This window comes from Electrona antarctica (genome assembly GCF_951216825.1).
Source record: "Electrona antarctica genome assembly, chromosome: 17".
In the NCBI taxonomy this organism is placed as follows: Eukaryota; Metazoa; Chordata; class Actinopteri; order Myctophiformes; family Myctophidae; genus Electrona; species Electrona antarctica.
In genome coordinates this window covers 31,118,664-31,140,432 of record NC_136798.1, presented here as the reverse complement: position 1 = coordinate 31,140,432, position 21,769 = coordinate 31,118,664, and the positions used below count along the sequence as shown (strand labels likewise).

Sequence of the window (21,769 nt, the reverse complement as noted above, 5' to 3'; positions counted from 1 at the left end):
AGAAAAAAATGAGGATGAGAGAGAGAGAGAGAGAGAGAGAGAGAGAGAGAGAGAGCGAGAGAGAGAGAGAGAGAGATCCTGAGTATCCATTTCACTCTGAGAGGGCAACTATGGACTCGTAAGGGGTCGGTTTTAAATCCGAGATAAAGTAACACATAGGCTTTTACAGTGCAGGAGGAGGATAAACATAGCATTGTGAGACACAGATGGTGCTAGCTAAGCTAACAGAGCCTTGTGTTAGCACAATGTTGTTGCAGCCACTGCATTCATATTGCCCTGCCTGCGCTATAGCGTCAAGCTTATCCACTTGAGGTGATTGAAATGTACTTGATCTGGTTTGTTGTGGGCTGACGAAATCAGTAGATAGGATTTTCTGAATCGTGGATGAATAGAAACAACATGCATCCTGTAAAAACATTAAAAGCTTCAAAAGGGCTGTTCACACCAAGCACTATATTTACAACAATAAGCATTAATCTCAGTCATTTGTAAACCACAAATGCCCGAAACTGTTACTTTTGACTTGAGGATTCAAATGAAAGAATAGCAAAACTAGTAGATTGACAAGCTCAAAACGTTTCCAGCTTGCAGATCTGCTACTTTTGTGTGACGCTGTACAATGGTATGATCAAGTAGGGCAAGAAAAGTTATAATATGGAGATAAGAGGTTTTTGCCTCGACAGCAACGACATCTATAACGATAACTATACAATTCACCGTTGTATTTCTTGAAGTTGTGGCGTAAACTCTGCCATCCACTTGACAATGATTCTTAAAACAACATCCCTTCATGTCACTTTCTGTAGGTACTGATTTACATTTACATCTAGCTGAAAGGCTGGACAGTGGACACACTCAACAGCATTAGCATGTCATTTTCACAGCCAGCTCTGCTCTGCTCTCACAAGCCCTGGCTGCTTGAAGCTAATGTCGACAATGATTATATAGAATCTTACGAGACTGCTCCAAGCACACACACAAAAGTGTGTGATACTTTGTCTGCTGTTTTTTCCCTCTATCTACACCAAACCACTTTGCCAGAAATAGCCAATCTGCAGGCTCACAACGCACTGCATTGTGCCCCTCACTCAGAATAGGGATGCGGGGCGCCCGCTGGCAAAGTGGTCCAGGCGCATGCCGCATATTAGGCTTTGGCCTGACAGCGCGTCGCCGTCGCATGTTCCGAGTCCCGTTCATGACGACCTTTGCTGCATGTCTCTCCCCTTCTCTCTCTCCCTCTTTCCTGTCAGTCTTCACTTGATACTATCAATAAGGCAGAAAAGCCAAACATCTTTTTTTAAAAAAGGAAAAAAAGAATAGGGATGCTGGGGTTCAAGAAACACAAAAAGTTTGAATATGGAAATAAAGAGTTTTCTGCCCGAAGATGCCAATGCATGTGAGAACTATTGGTCAACCCGCTGAGGAGAAAATGGATGAGGACGGATAGGCGGACGGACAGAGGTGTCTTCAATTCTGAGTAGGATTAGAGTATGTTATTAGGATAGGTTTATAGTAGGGTTAACACTGTATGGCTGGAACTAATATTTGACTAATCAGCTTGTTCATCCAATGATTGGATGCATAGGCTCTGCCTTTTAGGTTCTACTGTCAACTGATACGAGTTTGCTTGCGCGTACACGTACACACACACACACACACACACACACACACACACACACGTTTCCCCCCCAGTGTTGTCAGCTGTGTGCTAGGCTGATACATGACCTGCATTAGATCAACAGCTGCAGACTAGCTCCACACACACACACTAACATTGCCATCAACTGGTGTCAGCTTAACAGAACTGTCTTTTCTGCCCTGTGATACAACAGATGACACACACACTGCACGCTCTTCTTCAGTGTCAGCTGTAGGTCGATTTAGCCCATGTATGTAACACTAGTCTGCTGCAGTGTTTCCTTGCACGCACGCACGCGTGCGCCTCACACACACACACACACACACACACACACACACACACACACACACACACACACACACACACACACACACACACACACACACACACACACACACACACACACACACACACACACACACACACACACACACACACACACACACACACACACACACACACACACACACACACACACACACACACACACACAGCAGGTCTTCTACATGCCCTGCAGATGTTACACCACTAGGGGGCAGTTCTGTGTAAAATACGCACACAGGTGTCATATTGCTAATTTCCAACTAGTGATTGGCTCATCTCATCCTGCCAATCAGAAATGAAATGAAATGAAATGATTACTATATTTACCCAGGGTATCTGGGCTAAGCTCAAGAACTTGTTTCCAGCCAGGCCCTGCTCATAGAACATTTCATCGTAGTGGTTCAATGCCTTGTTCAAGGGCACTTCAGCGGTGGTAATTTTAACGTGTCGGACCGCTGATTCGAACTGGCGACCTTCCGGTATCAAGACCGCTCCGCAATCCGTTCGGCCACCGCTGCCACTTCAAAAGAGAACTAGGAACTCACATTGTGACGAGTTGTGAGCTTGTAGATCGCCTATTCTTTAATACAAATGGTTGAAACTTTAAACAGATTTTTCTGGGGACCCCGTGGAAGCCCCTCAAGGACCCCCGGTAGAGGAAAATGACACAGGAAGAGGATGATGAGAGGAAAGACCTCGCCAGTAAACATCAAAATTACTGAAGTATTTCCATTTTTCAGTATTTTTACAACATCTCAGAGGCAGTATTATACTTACTCCACTACAATTATTTGACAACTTTATAGTTGATTGTATTATTATTACAAAACATACATCAACCACTTCAGCTCTATACATTTTGGCCATTTGAAAATAGCCGATCTACAAGCTCACAATTGTGGCAATTATCGTCCCAATTATTTTCAAAAGATTTGTATACATTTGAAAGTTGTGAAATGGGACCTTCTGCACAATGAGACCAATATCTTTGTACTTTTGTACTATTTGTACACTGCAATATTGATGAAAAATGTGAGTACTTCTTACACACACACACACACACACACACACACACGGCGAGAAAACACGTACGATTTGTCTCTGCGGTGTCTGCGTTGGGGGCTGCTCTGTCGCCGCCGTGGCGATAAGGACTTCCCCCTGCTGCTGCGTTCTTTGATTGGTGATTGGGCGCTGGAGGATTTGAGGATCTGAAAGATAAACAAGCAGAACCAGAGACCGTGACGACGATGCCGAGAATATTTGGTCGACGACAGGCAGAAACCTCTCGTGTACATGTTATGTAGACAGCACAATAATTGCATTGTATGTAGTCATAGCACTTCATAGTATATATGTACAGCATAGTATAGTATATATGTATAGTTTATATGTACAGTGTCATTATATAGATATGTTCTAGCTACGTTCTTAGCTTACGCATGTTTCTTGATAATGCTTTTTATATATGTGATGTATTCCCATGCTTTTGTTCTTGCTTAATGTAAGTCGCTCTGGATTAAAAGCGTCTGCTAAATGCCTAAATTGTAAATTGTAAATTGTACAGGTTTTAACTTTTTGTGTTTTTACGTAAATTAACGTCCTACTTGATCATACTACAGCGTCACACAAAAGTAGCAGATCTGCAAGCTCGAAACGTGGCGCCAAGCGACACATTTCGAGCTTGCAGATCTGCTACTGAAACAAGGCTAATACTGAGTTGGTGTGTGCGATTGTAATGCCTAAGGCAAGGCTTTATTTTTATAGGACATTTCATTCAGAGTCAGTTCAAGGTGCTTTAAAAAAAAAAGCATAAAAAAAGCATTTAAAGACATTAAAGGGAATCCAGAAAGTCACTATGTACTGTATGTAGGGGCCTCATATAAAACATTTTGGACTTTTCAGGATTCAGATCCAAAAGCATCTAAAGTAGCAGATCGACAAGCTCGAAAGTCGAAACGTGTCGCTTTGCGTCACATTTCGCGCTTTCGTATCTGCTACTTTTGATGCTTTTGTGTGACGCTGCAGTAGGACGCCAATTTAAAAAAAGAAACACGAAAAGTTAAAATATGGACATGAGGTTTCTAACAGCGACATGATTATCATCTATGTCAGGTTGAAACCTTGTATGTCCAAAATCTACCTACAAGCACACATGTTGTGCAACACTCTTGAATTAATTAGTAATAGGGCATCAGTATATAAAAAAACATACGTTGAAATAGGTTTTTAGGCGGTTTCTGCACGGCAGTGACGATATGTTTTGGGAATTTGGGAAAGAAAGCCAGTGGAATGATACATTTAACCTGTTTCTTTTGTGATTTTGCAATATCCTGTGTAGTCAAGGCAACCCTAATATCAGTTTTTATGGATTGATGTACTCTCGTCTAAGCCAGTCTTAGATCCCTTTATATGGGGAGATTAAAAAGAAGAAAAGAAAAATAAGAAGCAATTTCCTGGAAAAGAAAAAGTAATTTCCTGAAAAATAAACCAGAATAATGTGTATATGTGTATATAATAATGGTTCCAATGTGGATCTGTGACCTCTGTCATCTACAGACCTCTGTCATCTAAAATATCTTTGAAGAATTTGTTTCTTGTTAGATAGATGTACTAAGTACATCTATCTATTTTTGTACAGCAATAAAAAATAACCCGTTATTTAGTTTCTGGACTTTTGTGACTCCAGCACCTCACAGAGATCTATCGGCAGATGAGCGGTGGCTTAAAAAAAAATCATATGTTTTGTCTGAACAGCCAATGTATAAAATATGGATGCAGGGGTTAATATGTATTCAAACATTTTCCTGGGGACCCCGTTGAACCACACCGCCTCTTAAATTAAGGACCCAGGAAGATGATTGTGCTGAAACTCAAGCCGATCTCCCTGCTCTCAATGCTGATTTGTTGAAAGCGCTTCAACTGGGTTTACTACTTGACATCTTCTTTGCTATTATTGTAGAGACGATAATGGACTGAGTTCGTTATTGACCGTTAAACAGAGAACAAAAACGAACCAGAGAGACAATGAAACAATGGAAGAGACAATATCCTCTCCAGTAGCAGCACAGACCACGAGGGTGGCTGGTGTGTGTGTGTGTGTGTGTGTGTGTGTGTGTGTGTGTGTGTGTGTGTGTGTGTGTGTGTGTGTGTGTGTGTGTGTGTGTGTGTGGCTGGTGTGTGTGTGTGTGTGTGTGTGTGTGTGTGTGTGTGTGTGTGTGTGTGTGTGTGTGTGTGTGTGTGTGTGTGTGTGTGTGTGAGTGTGAGTGTGTGTTAGAGACAATAGTAACTATAGTGGCTGACCTTGACCTGGATAATCCAGGTAAAAGACAAAGAAGAGGAGGGGAGAGAGAGAGAGAGAGAGAGAGAGTATATATGTGTGTGTGTGTGTGTGTGTGTGTGTGTGTGTGTGTGTGTGTGTGTGTGTGTGTGTGTGTGTGTGTGTGAGAGAGAGAGAGAGAGATACATCTTGTGGAAATGCTTGAGTTGCAGTAGTGCCCGCAGATAGAATGATGTCACTGCAGGTGAAACGCCTGCATGGCATGGCATGGCATGGCATGCATCGTAGAGTTACTGCACAGCCTCACACCACTGAACTGAACTCACATCTAATAGCATTTTCTTGCAGCGTTTCGACCTTGTAGATCTTCTATTTTAGACGCTTTTGCGTGGCACTGTAGTATGATCAAGTAGGACGTTCATTTACGAAAAAACAGTACTGATTGTTTTGTGTACTGTGTTTTGATTGTGTGAAGTTGTGTGGCTGTGTGTAATTCCCTCTCTATGCCAGTCTGTTTTTCATCGGTACTGTGTGTGTGTGTGATGAATACATCGGTTGAAGCTAACACAACTTGTGACTCAGTGTGCACACACACACACACACACACACACACACACACACACACACACACACACACACACACACACACACACACACACACACACACACACACACACACACACACACACACACACACACACACACACACACACACACACACACACACACACACACACACACACACACACACACACACACACACACACACACACACACGGTTTCCTGGACGGGGTGCAGGGCAGAAAACAGGATATAGCTCATATTCTACAGCTGGTCACATTACTCACATGCTTCTCATAATAATATGGGTCAACATGTTAGAGTGAGTGTGTGTGTGTGTGTGTGTGTGTGTGTGTGTGTGAATCTTATATATGGTTTCATGTTTTAACTATGGGTCTCGTGAGTTCTTCACATTCCATGTCTGCTACGGAAGCGCACGCACGCACGCACGCACGCACGCACGCACGCACGCACGCACGCACGCACTTCTATTTATAATCAATTAATTTTATATGGCTTATAACCAATTACAGTTTAAGTCCCAGACAAACCCACAGAACAGCTGACTAAAGGCTGTCACTGTGTGACAGCTGGGAGTGAGGACACTGACCCACATATCGTCTCTGTCGGGTGGAAACCTCATGTCACAAATCCTTCTCAGGATTCATATTAAAAAACAGCAAAAGTTGCAGAACTACAAGCTCAAAATGCGAGCTTGCAGATCTGCTACTTTTGACACTTTTGTGTGACGCTGATAGTATGATCAAGTAGTTCATTTAGGAGAACACACAAAAAGTTAGAACACGGAGATAAGAGGTTTCTGCCAGACAGCAATGATATCTTGCTGAATTGCACACACACACACACACACACACACACACACACACACACACACACACACACACACACACACACACACACACACACACACACACACACACACACACACACACACACACACACACACACACACACACACACACACACACACACACACACACACACACACACCCCCCTTAAGCCACTGTGAGGTGACGCTGTAAGGGTATTTTGGTATGTGTGTCAGTCACCAAACAGCAAAATATTCAGTGTTAATTTAACTCTGGCAGAAAGGGACCTGCAGATTTTCTATTTTTGTGTTAACCCATTTATGCTTTAGCTATTGAAAAATAGCAGCTCTACAAGCTCTCAACTTGTAGGTCTGCTATTTTTGAAAAATCAAAGAACGACTGACATAGAAACATAGCTTTTTCAGAAAACTGTCAGGAATTAGAAGACATTTTTAGAATCTGATCTCCGGTCAAAATGGGTTAAACCTCATTGAGATCTTCACTGTGTACAGTCATTCATATTCATAGTTTTAGACTTTAGACTTTCATATGGCTTTCACACATGGCTGTTCATGTGGAAGGAGGTTTCACGATTTACATATCTTCCCTGTCGGGCGGAAATCTCAGAAATGGTTACTCTTCAGGACTCAAATGCAAAAACAGCAACAATAGCGGATCAATAGCAGTTAAAAATGTGCCGTTTTGCGCCCCATTTCGAACTTGTGGATCTGCTACTTTTGATACTTTTGTGTGACACTGTAGTATGGGGTGTAGTGCTGCTCATGCTGTGTGTGTGGGGTTTGAGGTGTCATCCTCATGTTATGTGTGTGTGTGGGTTTTGGGGTGTCATCCTCATGTTGTGTGTGTGGGGTTTGGGGTGTCATCCTCATGTTGTGTGTGTGGGGTTTGGGGTGTCATCCTCATGCTATGTGTGGGGTTTGGGGTGTCATCCTCATGCTATGTGTGGGGTTTGGGGTGTCATCCTCATGCTATGTGTGGGGTTTGGGGTGTCATCCTCATGCTATGTGTGGGGTTTGGGGTGTCATCCTCATGCTATGTGTGGGGTTTGGGGTGTCATCCTCATGCTATGTGTGTGGGGTGTCATCCTCATGTTGTGTGTGTGGGGTTTTGGGGTGTCATCCTCATGTTATGTGTGGGTTTTTGGGGTGTCATCCTCATGTTATGTGTGGGGTTTGGGGTGTCATCCTCATGTTGTGTGGGGGGTTTGGGGTGTCATCCTCATGCTATGTGTGGGGTTTGGGGTGTCACCCTCATGCTATGTGTGGGGTTTGGGGTGTCATCCTCATGTTGTGTGTGGGGTTTGGGGTGTCATCCTCATGTTGTGTGTGGGGTTTGGGGTGTCACCCTCATGCTATGTGTGGGTTTTTGGGGTGTCATCCTCATGTTATGTGTGGGTTTTTGGGGTGTCATCCTCATGTTATGTGTGGGGTTTGGGGTGTCATCCTCATGCTATGTGTGGGGTTTGGGGTGTCATCCTCATGTTGTGTGTGGGGTTTGGGGTGTCATCCTCATGTTGTGTGTGGGGTTTGGGGTGTCACCCTCATGCTATGTGTGGGGTTTGGGGTGTCATCCTCATGCTATGTGTGGGGTTTGGGGTGTCATCCTCATGTTGTGTGTGGGGTTTGGGGTGTCATCCTCATGTTGTGTGTGGGGTTTGGGGTGTCACCCTCATGCTATGTGTGGGTTTTTGGGGTGTCATCCTCATGTTATGTGTGGGTTTTTGGGGTGTCATCCTCATGTTATGTGTGGGGTTTGGGGTGTCATCCTCATGTTGTGTGTGGGGTTTGGGGTGTCATCCTCATGTTGTGTGTGGGGTTTGGGGTGTCATCCTCATGCTATGTGTGGGGTTTGGGGTGTCATCCTCATGCTATGTGTGGGGTTTGGGGTGTCATCCTCATGTTGTGTGTGGGGTTTGGGGTGTCATCCTCATGCTATGTGTGGGGTTTGGGGTGTCATCCTCATGCTATGTGTGGGGTTTGGGGTGTCATCCTCATGTTGTGTGTGGGGTTTGGGGTGTCATCCTCATGCTATGTGTGGGGTTTGGGGTGTCACCCTCATGTTATGTGTGGGGTTTGGGGTGTCATCCTCATGTTGTGTGTGGGGTTTGGGGTGTCATCCTCATGTTGTGTGTGGGGTTTGGGGTGTCATCCTCATGTTGTGTGTGGGGTTTGGGGTGTCATCCTCATGTTGTGTGTGGGGTTTGGGGTGTCATCCTCATGTTGTGTGTGGGGTTTGGGGTGTCATCCTCATGTTGTGTGTGGGGTTTGGGGTGTCATCCTCATGCTATGTGTGGGGTTTGGGGTGTCATCCTCATGTTGTGTGTGGGGTTTGGGGTGTCATCCTCATGCTATGTGTGGGGTTTGGGGTGTCACCCTCATGCTATGTGTGGGGTTTGGGGTGTCATCCTCATGTTGTGTGTGGGGTTTGGGGTGTCATCCTCATGCTATGTGTGGGGTTTGGGGTGTCACCCTCATGGTGTGTGTGGGGTTTGGGGTGTCATCCTCATGCTATGTGTGGGGTTTGGGGTGTCATCCTCATGTTGTGTGTGGGGTTTGGGGTGTCATCCTCATGCTATGTGTGGGGTTTGGGGTGTCATCCTCATGTTGTGTGTGGGGTTTGGGGTGTCATCCTCATGCTATGTGTGGGGTTTGGGGTGTCACCCTCATGCTATGTGTGGGGTTTGGGGTGTCATCCTCATGTTGTGTGTGGGGTTTGGGGTGTCATCCTCATGCTATGTGTGGGGTTTGGGGTGTCACCCTCATGGTGTGTGTGGGGTTTGGGGTGTCATCCTCATGCTATGTGTGTGGGGTTTGGGGTGTCATCCTCATGTTGTGTGTGTGGGGTTTTGGGGTGTCATCCTCATGTTATGTGTGGGTTTTGGGGTGTCATCCTCATGTTATGTGTGGGTTTTGGGGTGTCATCCTCATGTTATGTGTGGGTTTTGGGGTGTCATCCTCATGTTATGTGTGGGTTTTGGGGTGTCATCCTCATGCTGTGTGTGGGGTTTGGGGTGTCGTGCTGCTTGCCTTCATCCTCATGTCTCGGCCGTGTTTCTCCAGCTCTTTCCTCATCTCCTGGGCTCCCAGCCTCGCCGCGTTCAACACCAGGTGCTTCCACTCGATTGGCTGGAAGACATGAGGGTCGTGGGGCACGTAGAGGCCTATCTTCACCTGGAGGGAGGGAGGGAGGAAGGGGGGGTGGGGGAAGAGAGAGAGAGAGAGAGAGAGAGAGAGACACCTTTATTTAATTCCTATTTATATCCAATATTTATTTGTAAAATAATTGTATTTTGTAAGTTTTCTCATGCCAATAAAGCTCCTTTGAATTGAATTGAGAGAGAGAAAGAAAGAGAGAGAGAGAGAGAGAGAGAGAGAGGAGGAGTTCATACATCTTGTGGAAATGCTTGAGTTGCAGTAGCGCCCGCAGACAGAATGATGTCACTGCAGGTGAAACACCTGCATGTCATGCGTCGTAGAGTTACTGCACCAACAGCCTCACACGAGTGATGAGTCTGCTATTTTCTAAACATTTTAAAACTTCCGCACAAGGAGTACTTTTATTTTGGTACTGTACATGTTGATGCCAACACTTTCATACTTTTACTCAAGTAAACTTTGAATACCGAACTTGTATACAGACTATTTCCACAATAGGGTACATTAAGTAAAAAATAATGTGAGTACTTCTTCCATCACCACACACACACACACACACACACACACACACACACACACACACACACAAACACACAAACACACCCCGCCTCTACCTTCTTCAGCGTGTGCTGGTACTTCTTGTAGGAGTTCTCGAACTCGGCCACCAGCTCCCCCAGGGTGCGGTGGACGAGCGGCTTGTCCATGAGGTCCCCGCGCCGGCTCATGCCCAGCGCGCCGTAGCGCCCGTTGAAGTACACGCCCAGCACCACGTGGTGGAAGCAGTGGCCAGAGAAGTGCGTCTTAAAGCTGATGGGGAAGCGCTCCAGCGACGTCAGGCCGTTGGTCAGGTAGCTGGAGGAGGGTCAGTTAAGGAAGGCAGTGCTTCTCAAATGGGGGCACGTCGTGTACCCCTAATCGGTGGTGGAAAGTAACTAAGTACATTTACTCAAGTGCTGCACTTAAGGTAGGTTTTGAGGTGTTTTTTACTTTACTGGAATATCTCCAATTTTCACTACTTTTACTCCACTACATCTCGTAGGAAAATATTGTACATTTATCTATTTTTTGAAAAAGTTTAGTTACTAGTTACTTCATAGATTTTATTATTACAAAACATACATTAACAACTTAATCACTATTTCAACTTTGGCTATTTGAAAATAGCCGATCTACAAGCTCACAACGCATCGCAAAGCGTTGTGAGCTTGTAGATCGGCTGTTTTCAAAAGATTTTAATACATTTGGACATTGGGGCGGGCCCGTCTAGAGTTTGAATGGACAGGCATCAGTCAAAAGGGAGACATCGAAGAGCAAGGACAGGTGGGGAGGGATCAACATATGTAATGTCAGAACAGGTCAGCTCCATATAAAGAAATCTAAGGGTTTGAGGTTTGAGGTCAGGTCGGCCGGCTCCATATATGCAGATCGAGGTGATGATCCAGTCTTCTCCATGTATGGTGGTTATCCAAGGTTTGATGAGGTCACGGCCATATATGGTGGCGTGTCACGAGGCATGACGGCAGGACGGAAGGACTGGTTTTCATCATAATTAAAAACAAAATGTAGGCATTGCAACAAAAAAAACGAAAGGGATCCATAACAACGTGTCAGTGACACACTGAATGTTTTTAAACGGTCAGGGTTGAATGTGTAGCAGTGCTGTAGTGGTAGTGGTGATGGATGGGTGGCGTTTCTCACTTGGAGATGGGTTGTTTTCAGCGAGCGGGGCGTTGGCGTGATGGAGTACGACATACTGTAAATGATCCTTCAGTGCTTCGACACTGTGGCTGCTCCAAGTGTAGCAATCTGTTCAACCTTGTGTTCCGTGCAGCGCCGCAGCCAATACAAGCTGTTCACGCACACACACACACACTTCGCCTGCTTGTCACCACCAGCCAACCATCGCGATTCACTCTCCCCACAGAGGAGCCCAGCCATTGGCCAGCGGACCTGTCCATCATCTCCACAGCTTGGATGACCTGGTCTGGCCCATGTGAATATTTGATGAAAACACAGCAGTACAAACAACCACAGGATCATCACAATGTGTGTGTCCCCATGGACCATTAACTGAGCACACTTAGATGCAGAACATTTGGAGGCAGATAACTCTGTATTTCTCTAGGAAACTCCTAATCTCTCTGATTAGGATTCGAGTCGAACCGACTCACAAAGCTGAACGCTCTCTCTCTCTGGTGCTGGTGGGTGGGTGCGGCAATGGTTGCCATAGAAACCCTGCAAAAAAGCACTGAGGTGCTGTTTACAACACTGTAGATTTGTCTTTTTAATAGCCAAAGTATAAAATATGGTTAAAATGGTTAAAATGATTGACTGGGGGTCCCGACCGGTCGGGGGGTCATCAAATTATTTTGGGGCGTCCCCAGATTATTTTACATAGTACATGGATTTCCTTTCCTTAATGATTATATCTGGTTTCAGTATTAATTATGTATTTTCTCTATTATTAAGGTTATTGTAGACTGGTCAATTTGTATCGGAGGTGGGGAGGGGGACGGGGCAGGAGTCAAAGCATTTCCGGGGGTCCCCAGCCAAAAGCGTTGAGAATCCCTGCACTAGAGCACATGAGAACTACAACAATGTAGCATCTGTCCTCTGTCATATCCCTTCCAGCTTTCTGCTAAAAGTACAACCAGCTGTCACTCAACTAAGCCAGCTCCTAATTCTAATCTGAGAGTTTGCGGTCCATTCCAGACAGTGACGCTAACATTCATGACTGCTTACATAATGAAGTGTGTTTTAGTTCAATTTAGTCTAATGGTGGCTTGCTCCAGCCCACATTAAAACCACTTTGATAAGGACGTTAAATGCCATAACATTAATCCACTACCATCAGGAGAACAATGATGTTCAACGCTGGTTAAGATTTCTGGCCAAAAGGAGCATGAAACCCTAGGCTGATTCTGTAGCTTGTTTTCCAGTTGAGGTTAAAAACTACAGCAGGGTAAAAACATGGCTAGTTAAACCCTATAGGCCCTACTATAGGGTTCAACCCTATACTATAGGGTTCAACCCTATACTATAGGGTCCCTATTCTGGCCATGTCATCATAATTGTTTCATCATAAGTGTTTCAGCTGAGAATTTGTCAACATTGGTGACAAGAGTTAATTGTGTTCCCTCTCAGGCTTAGTGGAGAGGTGCAGCATCCCATTATGTTAAATAAATAGAGTGTGAACGACAGAAGTGATGAAACATCACTGCGGTTTCGTAATGGTGTTCAGGAGCTAATGAAACGCATGTTTATGCTGTGACTGAGGACCAAGCTGTCTAGCAGACTGCTTCACCAACCTTTTCATGTCAAGGACCGCCAAATTGGCACCAATTAGCCCACGGACCCCCATTTGAAGAGTTATGCCAGGGACCCCCATAAGAGAATATTCTTTACGGCTCTAGCAGTGATTCTCAACCTGTTTAATTTCAAGGACCCCCAGTTTGACATGAATTAGGCTACGGACCCCCATTTAATGGCATTTCTATCTGAGACCCCAATTTATATTGTAAAATTAATTTAACTCTGAGAGTGTACAAATGGAACCATTTGGTTCCTATATATAATTTAGCTGGGGACCCCCTGGAACTCCCTCAAGGACCCCTGGGGGTCCCCGGACCACACTTTGGGAACCACTGGTCTAGCACAGTGCGTCACCAACCTTCAAGGACCCTGGAAAGTATTTGTATTTAGCCGCGGATCGACCTAACCTGACTCCGCCTGGATCGACCCCCATCCAGACAAAATGTTATGCCAGGTACCTTCAGTAGCAAGGATTTGAGTTAAAAAAATGTTCTCTTAAAAAATGAATTCAAGCTTCAAGTCTCACATCCAAAGACAATTTGTCAAAGATTTGGCAAAAACTAGGACAATATTCCTTTCCCCATCGTGTTCAAATTGCTGTACAGTGAGAACATGTAGAGCCATATAAATGCACATTGCTTGCTTGCCATTTTTGCCTAAAAGTATTCTGGGTTTTATTTTGAAGCACATCGAGTCTACTCCTATCATACAAAATGTGTCATTTAAATGTGACTCGACACGTTTCATCTCAGCCATTAGTGAGACTGTAAAGCACAAACTGTTTGTTGTAGGGACCCCAGGAGGACCATCTGGCATTCACGTGCCTACTAACGGGGATGCTAATGTATAAACAATAAACCCACAGGCTGTAAACAAACACAGCACATAAACAGTCCGTAACCAGGAAATGCCTGGGGAAGTGAAAGTTATCGCTAAGTTACAAAGAGACAAAGACCGCCACACTGGTTGACATGAAAACAAGCAGTTAGCAGCCTATAGTGTAGTGTTGCCAGATTTTGCGAGAGAAATAAGCAACCATGGTCTATGAAACCTACAGAAGCGTCACACAACCACAATGGAAACCTATAAACTGTATGTCCTTTTTTGGAAATAGCCGATCTACAAGCTTGTGACGTGAGCTTGCAGATCTGCCATTTGCAACTACCAATATTTACAAACCTATAATAAGCAGACGTAGAAACACTGTTCAGCAGTGGAGTGTGACTTAAGTGGCTTCTTTCTCAATGTGCACAAGATTGTATAGTACCTTCAATAGCTAAAGATTGGAAAGGTTATAAAAGACTAATCATTTAAAAAAAAATAATAATAATGTGTTTTTTCTACACAATAAAATAATTAACGTTTATTTTTTAAATAATGTGTTGTTGTTTTCCCTCTAAACTCACATGGTAGTTTACCAAGCTGAAATATATGAATATTTAAAGTATCCACTATCCATTTAATACAATGAAAGGGAGGCTAAAAGCACAGTCTGCACTTGAAGGTACACACAAATAGCCAAAACACTATAATGGGTAAGTTTAAACGGTACATTCCTTTTGGCATTTTAAAGACTTGTGAGGAATGGGATGGTGTAAGTTTTAGTTTTGGGGACCTGCAGCCGAGTGCTACTTCTGATTTGCTGATTGGATTGGATTTGAACTCTGGTGAGGGTGAATCCAGAAGGCCAAGGGCAGAGAAATCCCTACACACTATGCTTCTTCTGTCTTGAAGGGTGGGTAATAAGTCTGGTGTGCATCTACCTACGTAGATTCTAGGTAACTGAAAAGGAGATCATTGCCAAATTGCTCTCTCTCTCATAGCCAGGTCTGCCTATGGCGGCCTTTCTCAATCGCAAGACTGTGTTCACTGAGTCCATATCGAGTTAATGTTTTCCTTAGTTTTGGGTCAGTTACTGTGCTCAAGTATTCTGCTACTGTGTATTCTCTGTTTAGAGCTAGATAGCATTCCAATTTGCTCTGGTTTTGAGTAGATCTTTTCCAGTGTGTGAGATAGTGGGTGAGATAGCTTTCTTTTTCTCTCTCTCTCTCTGTAACTTTCTCGTCTGCTCCCCCCCCCCCCCCCCCCCCCAACCCTTCACAGTGACAGCACTAAGATAGAGGAGACAAACACAGAGGATCACTTTCATAGACTGTATGGGGTTCATTGTTTCACCGTTGGTCTTGCGCTGCTGCCTCCTCCGCCGTCAAGAGCTATAGCTACTGGAGCTGCAGGCTAAGTACTCTACATTCATATCCGTTTCCCAAAACAACAACTAGAAATGTGCAATTCTGGGAATTTCCCTCGAGCAGGCTCGCTAAGCACAGCATGATGATGATACATAATAATAATAATCTTTATTGTCCCACAGGTCTGTTCAACACCAACAACAAAAACAACACATAATACAGAAAAACATTACACCAAGACAATAGAAAAACACCAGTTCCCCACTGTGTACAGAACCATCCTATCGGCGGGGCAGTTTGTTTAATGCCGCAATTGGGTAAAAGTTGATACGGAATAAATAAATAAAGTCGGGCAATTACTATATTAGTCTGGTTGACCACACTAACAACAACAAGGCGACAGGGCCTTCTCTAGGGCTGCCCCCTCCCTCTGGAATGCAGTCCTCGAACATATCAGAGATGCTCCCTCTCCCTCCCTACGTTCAAAACCGCACTGAAAACCCACTTGTTTAGACAAGCCTTTCCGAGTTGACTTGATTTCAACTTACTTACTTTTAATTCTTATTTGTTTATTTTCCTAATAAAGTTGTCTATTTCTATGTTCTCTCCCCTGGCACCCCACATGTAAGCATCTCGGAGTACTAGTAGTAGTGAAAAGCGCTGTATAAATCCCAGATATTATTATTAACATCTTAAACTTGGAGGGAAGGAAGATGCACTAGCAAAAGGAACGTGCTGTTGATGTCATGTCGGAGTTCCTTTTAACCATGAGTTGAGAATGGTTCGGCAGCTAAACCTTTCTCAACTCATGTGCACCAGAACATGAGTTGGATCTCCATCACAGAACAACAGCAAAAGGGGAAAGCTAACTGAACATTATCTGGGTCAGGAGGTAGAGTGCCAGACACAATTTGGGAATCGAAAGGTTGCTGGTTCGATCCCCAGATACTCCTGTTTGTAGTATCCACTGAGCTTAACTGCTCCCAATGAGCAGGTCAGTGCCTTGCATGGTTTCCTCCGCTGTGTGAAGAACACGTGTGTGAAAATGGGTGAATATAACGCTATGTCAATGCACCATTTCAGGACTCTCAGTGCTGCACTAAATCATACAGATAGTCTCCGACAGTTAAGCCCTCTTCTTTGTATAAGAACAAATAACGAAAATAGCATGCCTGCTATTTCACTTATGCCCAAAATAGGGATGCCAGGTTGGAAAGTGGTTCACCTGTGACCTGATAATTAGTGCTAAATGAACTGCGTGAGACTAGCACTGTATGGAGTTGTAATCAGTTTACCGACAACATTCCAAGGATTCAAACCTTCAACCTTACAGAGAACCAAACTGGCTACCTCTAATTAGATAACGGCTCTTCAAGGAGCTCACTCAATCTGTTCAAACCGCCGTCGTCTTAAACCTCTGTAGCGATGCCTGGGGATTTGAACTCACGACTATATGGTCACATGCCTTCTAATCTAACTCTGCTCTAAATGGATTTTTTTAAAGCTCCTCAATGAACAACAAAAGAATCTCAGACTAGGCACTCACAACATTATCTATTCTACAGCAACCTTACACCCGCTGACAGGTTTATCTGAGCGTACACAAGGCTATGATAGTCCTATCTGCTCCTGCACCATTCCGCAAGGCTATTCACACAAGTGTTATCTGGAAAGACGCGCAACATTTCACAGGCCTGCAGCGGGCTATGGTGCCGCCGCATGCTAGCAGCTCGTGCACAGAAAATGCTGGGCTAGCTTGAGACATCCACTACACTAGACCTCTGTTTCCCAAACAGTGGTCTATTTTCACTAGCTTGGGTCCCGGGCAAACATCTAATCTCTCTCGTTTGTACTGTAAATGTACATAGTTACTTTACACCACTGCCAGGGGGTCCCCCAGCAAAATGAACAGTTTAATTTCACTAGGCTATTATTTCACTGGGTAGAAGTTAGCCCAATAACAGAATGTATAAGAAAGTTTCACTCTCTCCACTGCTACTGTATCTCCTCACCTACAGTATAGACAGTTACAATAGAGGTTTGTACTAAACTTAACAAAACAATGGTGGTGCAATGCATTTGTTGGTCCTCGACACTGATATAGTGATTCATCATACAGTATTAACTACAATAGAGCAAAGACTAGTGGAGGGTGAAATGGCTTCATGTTTATCACCACACAGGCTGTTATATCCATTTTTATGCTTACATTTTAAAGCTGATGAACAGGACAGTACCCTCACTACTACATACTGTAGTGCTCTCATAATAATGCTACTGTGACACTATAGAATGATCATGATTAATGCCTGGGGAAAGGACAGAACAGAGGGGGGACTTATAAAAGGGCTAGAGGCCGGGATTTCACATCCAACAGCTTATTGATTTGCTATACTAGTCAGTATGAATAAAACTCGTGCCCTCGAGTCAGAGTTAACTTAAAATGAAAAGCAGCAGACAAGCGAAATAAAAGCGAACAGAAATGCAAGCAGACAGCCAGGCAGTAAATGTAGGCAGACAAGACGAGAGGCAAAGAGAAAGAGAGAGAGAGTCGTACAGACAAACAGACAAGACACACTGACACAGACTGCTAGCTTTGTTTTTTACAGAATCTTCTCTTCCGAGGGTCCCTGGCACAAAACACTTTCAGATCCATATCAATTAGGGGGTCCTTGACATGGAAACGTTTGGGAATCACTGTTTTTTAGAGGTTAACTGAACTCAGAAAGTTAGAGGCAGCCCTTAACAAATTAATTATACCACACACCGTCACTCTCCTCCACTGCTCATCTCTCTCTCCAAATCCTCCCAGTTCCTCCTCCTCTAATTTGTGTGGATGTCTCTCTCCTCTGCCACTCCTGCACTCTCTCTGTGTGTGTGTGTGTGTGTGTGTGTGTGTGTGTGTGTGTGTGTGTGTGTGTGTGTGTGACAGAGAGATGAAGTGAAAGGCCCCGCGGGCAGCAGCCAGACAGCGCAGACAGTCTCTGGACACTTCTGCACACACAGAACGTGGCCACACACACACACACACACATATCGCCACTGTCTCTCCTCTATGGTTCTCAAACGTTTTGATTTCACAGACTCCCATAACTCTGAAAGTGTACAAATGAGTGTACAGTACACTCTCAGAATTACAGATACTAGAGCGGTGCCCATTGGGAACGATGCAAGTTGGAAATGAATGTCCCACCCAGTTATGTCTGTGTCCCTTTTATGCCCATATATGGAGTTCTTGGTCAGGCATGCCCAAATCTATGCAGATGTCAGAACATCATTGTCAGAACGGGCCAGCTCCATATATGGAGATGTAGGGGTGATCAGTCCTGGGCAGGGGCCAGGGGCCCTTTCCAGAGCCCGGGCAGAGGCTTCCCCCTGTGGGGGTGTGGAACGTGTGTCAAATTTGAAGTTGGTGAGGCGAATGGTTCTCGAGTTACGTGGATTACAGACAGAGACTTTGTGCATATATAGGAAAGTGAGGGGCGCTCTTGTCGTCGTTCATCATCCAATAAAAAAATGTATACTTCATGAATTCATTTGTCAACTTATGTTATTATCTTTTAACCATGATACAATGTTTAAAAAAACTCATCTTTTCACCATGATCATGTAAGATGACAACTGAATTTATGTGATTGGTTAGCCGATTTGCTCGTCTACATATGGCGTAAATCTTCCTTTCATTGTCAATAGCAAATGTGAGACGTGACGAAAAGCTTTATATAAGAGGGGCCCTTCAAAAAAACAGAGAAATTTAATCCATGTATGTATCAAATATGATCGTACCCTACAAACCCTCCCGCGCACAAAGATCAGCCAATGCAAGGACGCTGGAGGTACCTTCACTAAAAACGCCGGGACAACGCTCCACACGTCCCAAACTCTTCTCCCTTCTGGCTCCAAAACTATGGAATGCACTTCCCATCACAGGCAGAACTGCAGCCTCACTCCCAATCTTCCGCCGTGGAGTCTGAAAACCCACCTCTTCAGACTCCACCATGGCCCGTAGCACTTGCCCTAGCCTAGCCCCTTAGATAGCACTTTATGTAGACTTAGATAGTATTTTAAACAGACTTGTTACGTAGACAGCACTAGAATTGCATTTTATGTAGTCATAGCACTTTATAGTACACATGTATAATATAGTATAGTATGTATAGTTTACATAGATACTCCACGTTACATTCTTAGTTTATGCATGATTCATGATAACTACTTTTTATATATGTGATGTATGCCATGCTTTTGTTATTGCTTAATGTAAGTCGCTCTGGATTAAGAGCGTCTGCTAAATGCCTAAATAGTAAATTGTAATCCAAATCATCGTCTATGCAAAGTCAGAGATCCACTCCATTATTAGTGCCTGTGTCTCGTTTATTTCTTTATTTTAAGGGGGAGGCAGGTTTGGTCGTTTGGAGCGTGCAACCTTTGTTGAATGGCATGCCAATCAAACCCCTCTCTGCCCCTCCCCTCTCTAAACTGTCGCTATCAATTAGCGCATGGTGTCAGTTTACCACTACAGCCAGAGAAGGAAAATGAATGACTCATCTTCCTGGGTAAACTGGGTGACATGGTAACAGCAGTGGAACAATGGTTCACTGGCTGGTATGTGACTTTGGGTGTGGTCCCTCCCTTCTATTGGCTGACACCAGGTACACTATAGGCTACTGTAAGCATTGATGACAGTAGATACACACCTGATACGGCACACAGGGCCCCATAGCTCAGTGGTTAGAGCACTGGTCTTGTAAACCAGGGGTCGCGAGTTCAATTCTCGCTGGGGCCTATCAGCTTTTTAACCACAGAGTGGATGAAAACTGACACCACTCTGACACACACACACACACACACACACACACATAGCCTTTATCTTTAAAGAGAACTTTTACATTATATAATCCTATCCATTTCTCTACCGTTTTTTCCTTTTATCTAGACCGACTACATGTCACGGTAGAGAAGTGCGTCAGACGAATTGGGCTGACATGTAATATGGTGTTACCCAAGGTTCAGAGCAGCAGAAAACACCCTTTGACCTTTGGCTAGAAATGCTGGGCTAGCAGGAGGTGGGTATGTTTTGAACTGGCCTTGACTGCCAAGCAACAAGGGTCTTTGGGTTCTGGGGGGGAGGGGATTGCAACAACATGTCTCAACTGATTCCACTCACCAGGGTGCCTTCCAGCCCAGCCCAGCCCAGTTGTGTGTGTGTGTGTGTGTGTGTGTGTGTGTGTGTGTGTGTGTGTGTGTGTGTGTGTGTGTGTGTGTGTGTGTGTGTGTGTGTGTGTGTGTGTGTGCGACGTGCGTGTCAGTGAAGGATACATTCCCAGGATGACAGCTTCAAGGCATTTGATTGGCAGAGACTCCCTGACCATCTCTCTTGCTGTCTCCATCAACCTGCAGGAGGACAGGAGTGAAGAGGAGGAATTAGAAGAAGAAGAAGAATAAATTCATCTCGTCATTAATTCAGAGCTGTTAATTGAGCAATGGGATCAAACACAGATCAGCTCCGCTGCGTCTAATTATGTTTTATTTATCTTACAAATCGTTTTCACTGCGCTCCGTTTGTACTCACCCACACAGAGGACGACTCTTCTTGATCTCAAAGAACTGCGTTCCTGTGTGGTTGTATCTGTGACAGATTGTTAGGGACAATCCCACATTCTCTCTGTCTTCTGACTCGCCACAGTTTGTCCCTGTGGGTTATTTACAGACGGATGCATATTTTTTTTCCATCTATCCATCCATCCATCATCTACCCCCATCTACAGTACATACAACACATATCCATCTATAGTATCTATCTACACACTACAGGATTTTATCTACGTAGTACGTACAAGTCATACATTTCTACATCCTTATTCTTCGCCCGTTTTATTAACGTTTTACACCGAATGCCTTTCCTGACGCAATTACCCCGGCTTGGGACCACCACTAAGCACACTATAGTAGCTTGTGAGTTCACAATGGCAGGGTAATCTGTCATCAGGTAATCATAGCATCTACCTATCTATGATCTATGTATGCATCTAATTCTATATCTTTCTATCTATTATCTGTGATGCAGTGTCTGTCTGTCTGTCTGTCTGTCTGTATATATAGGCACAAACAACAGTGAACAGATGTGTCGCCTGGCCGCAGATACAGACAGTGAGTGTGAGAAGCAGAGACGCAATGTTTCTACTTTGTAAATGTTGACACCCGTCAAAACACTTTTTCTGAAGAAATGTTGACTGTCAAAACTCAACGGAATTCACCTGACATCTCGCCTGTGATCTCGGCTTAGCACATCTGTTGCCATGGTAGCATGCGCACGTGCCTGTGTGTGTGTGTGTGTGTGTGTGTGCGCTCGAGAGAGAGTAAAGGATACTGTAAAGTCTTCATGTAGTTCTGAATGGCCAGCAGCCAGTCTGGTACAGACATGGATGGCTTGAAATTGGGCACAGACGGCACAGGATGCT

The 21,769-nt window shown here is 44.4% G+C and overlaps 1 protein-coding gene across 1 annotated transcript in view; it reads right to left on the bottom strand.

Moving 5' to 3' along the window:
- The window catches only part of vash2 (vasohibin 2), a 37,816-nt gene that overhangs the window by 3,230 nt on the left and 12,817 nt on the right, over positions 1-21,769 (bottom strand). Inside the window, exons 2-7 of the mRNA XM_079526940.1 lie at positions 21,679-21,767; positions 20,881-20,937; positions 20,628-20,702; positions 10,422-10,659; positions 9,679-9,822; positions 3,056-3,171 (exon numbers count right to left, since the gene is read on the bottom strand). Of these exons, the coding sequence (XP_079383066.1) occupies positions 3,056-3,171; positions 9,679-9,822; positions 10,422-10,659; positions 20,628-20,702; positions 20,881-20,937; positions 21,679-21,767 (719 nt within the window). The remainder of the gene's footprint in view (positions 1-3,055; positions 3,172-9,678; positions 9,823-10,421; positions 10,660-20,627; positions 20,703-20,880; positions 20,938-21,678; positions 21,768-21,769) is intronic.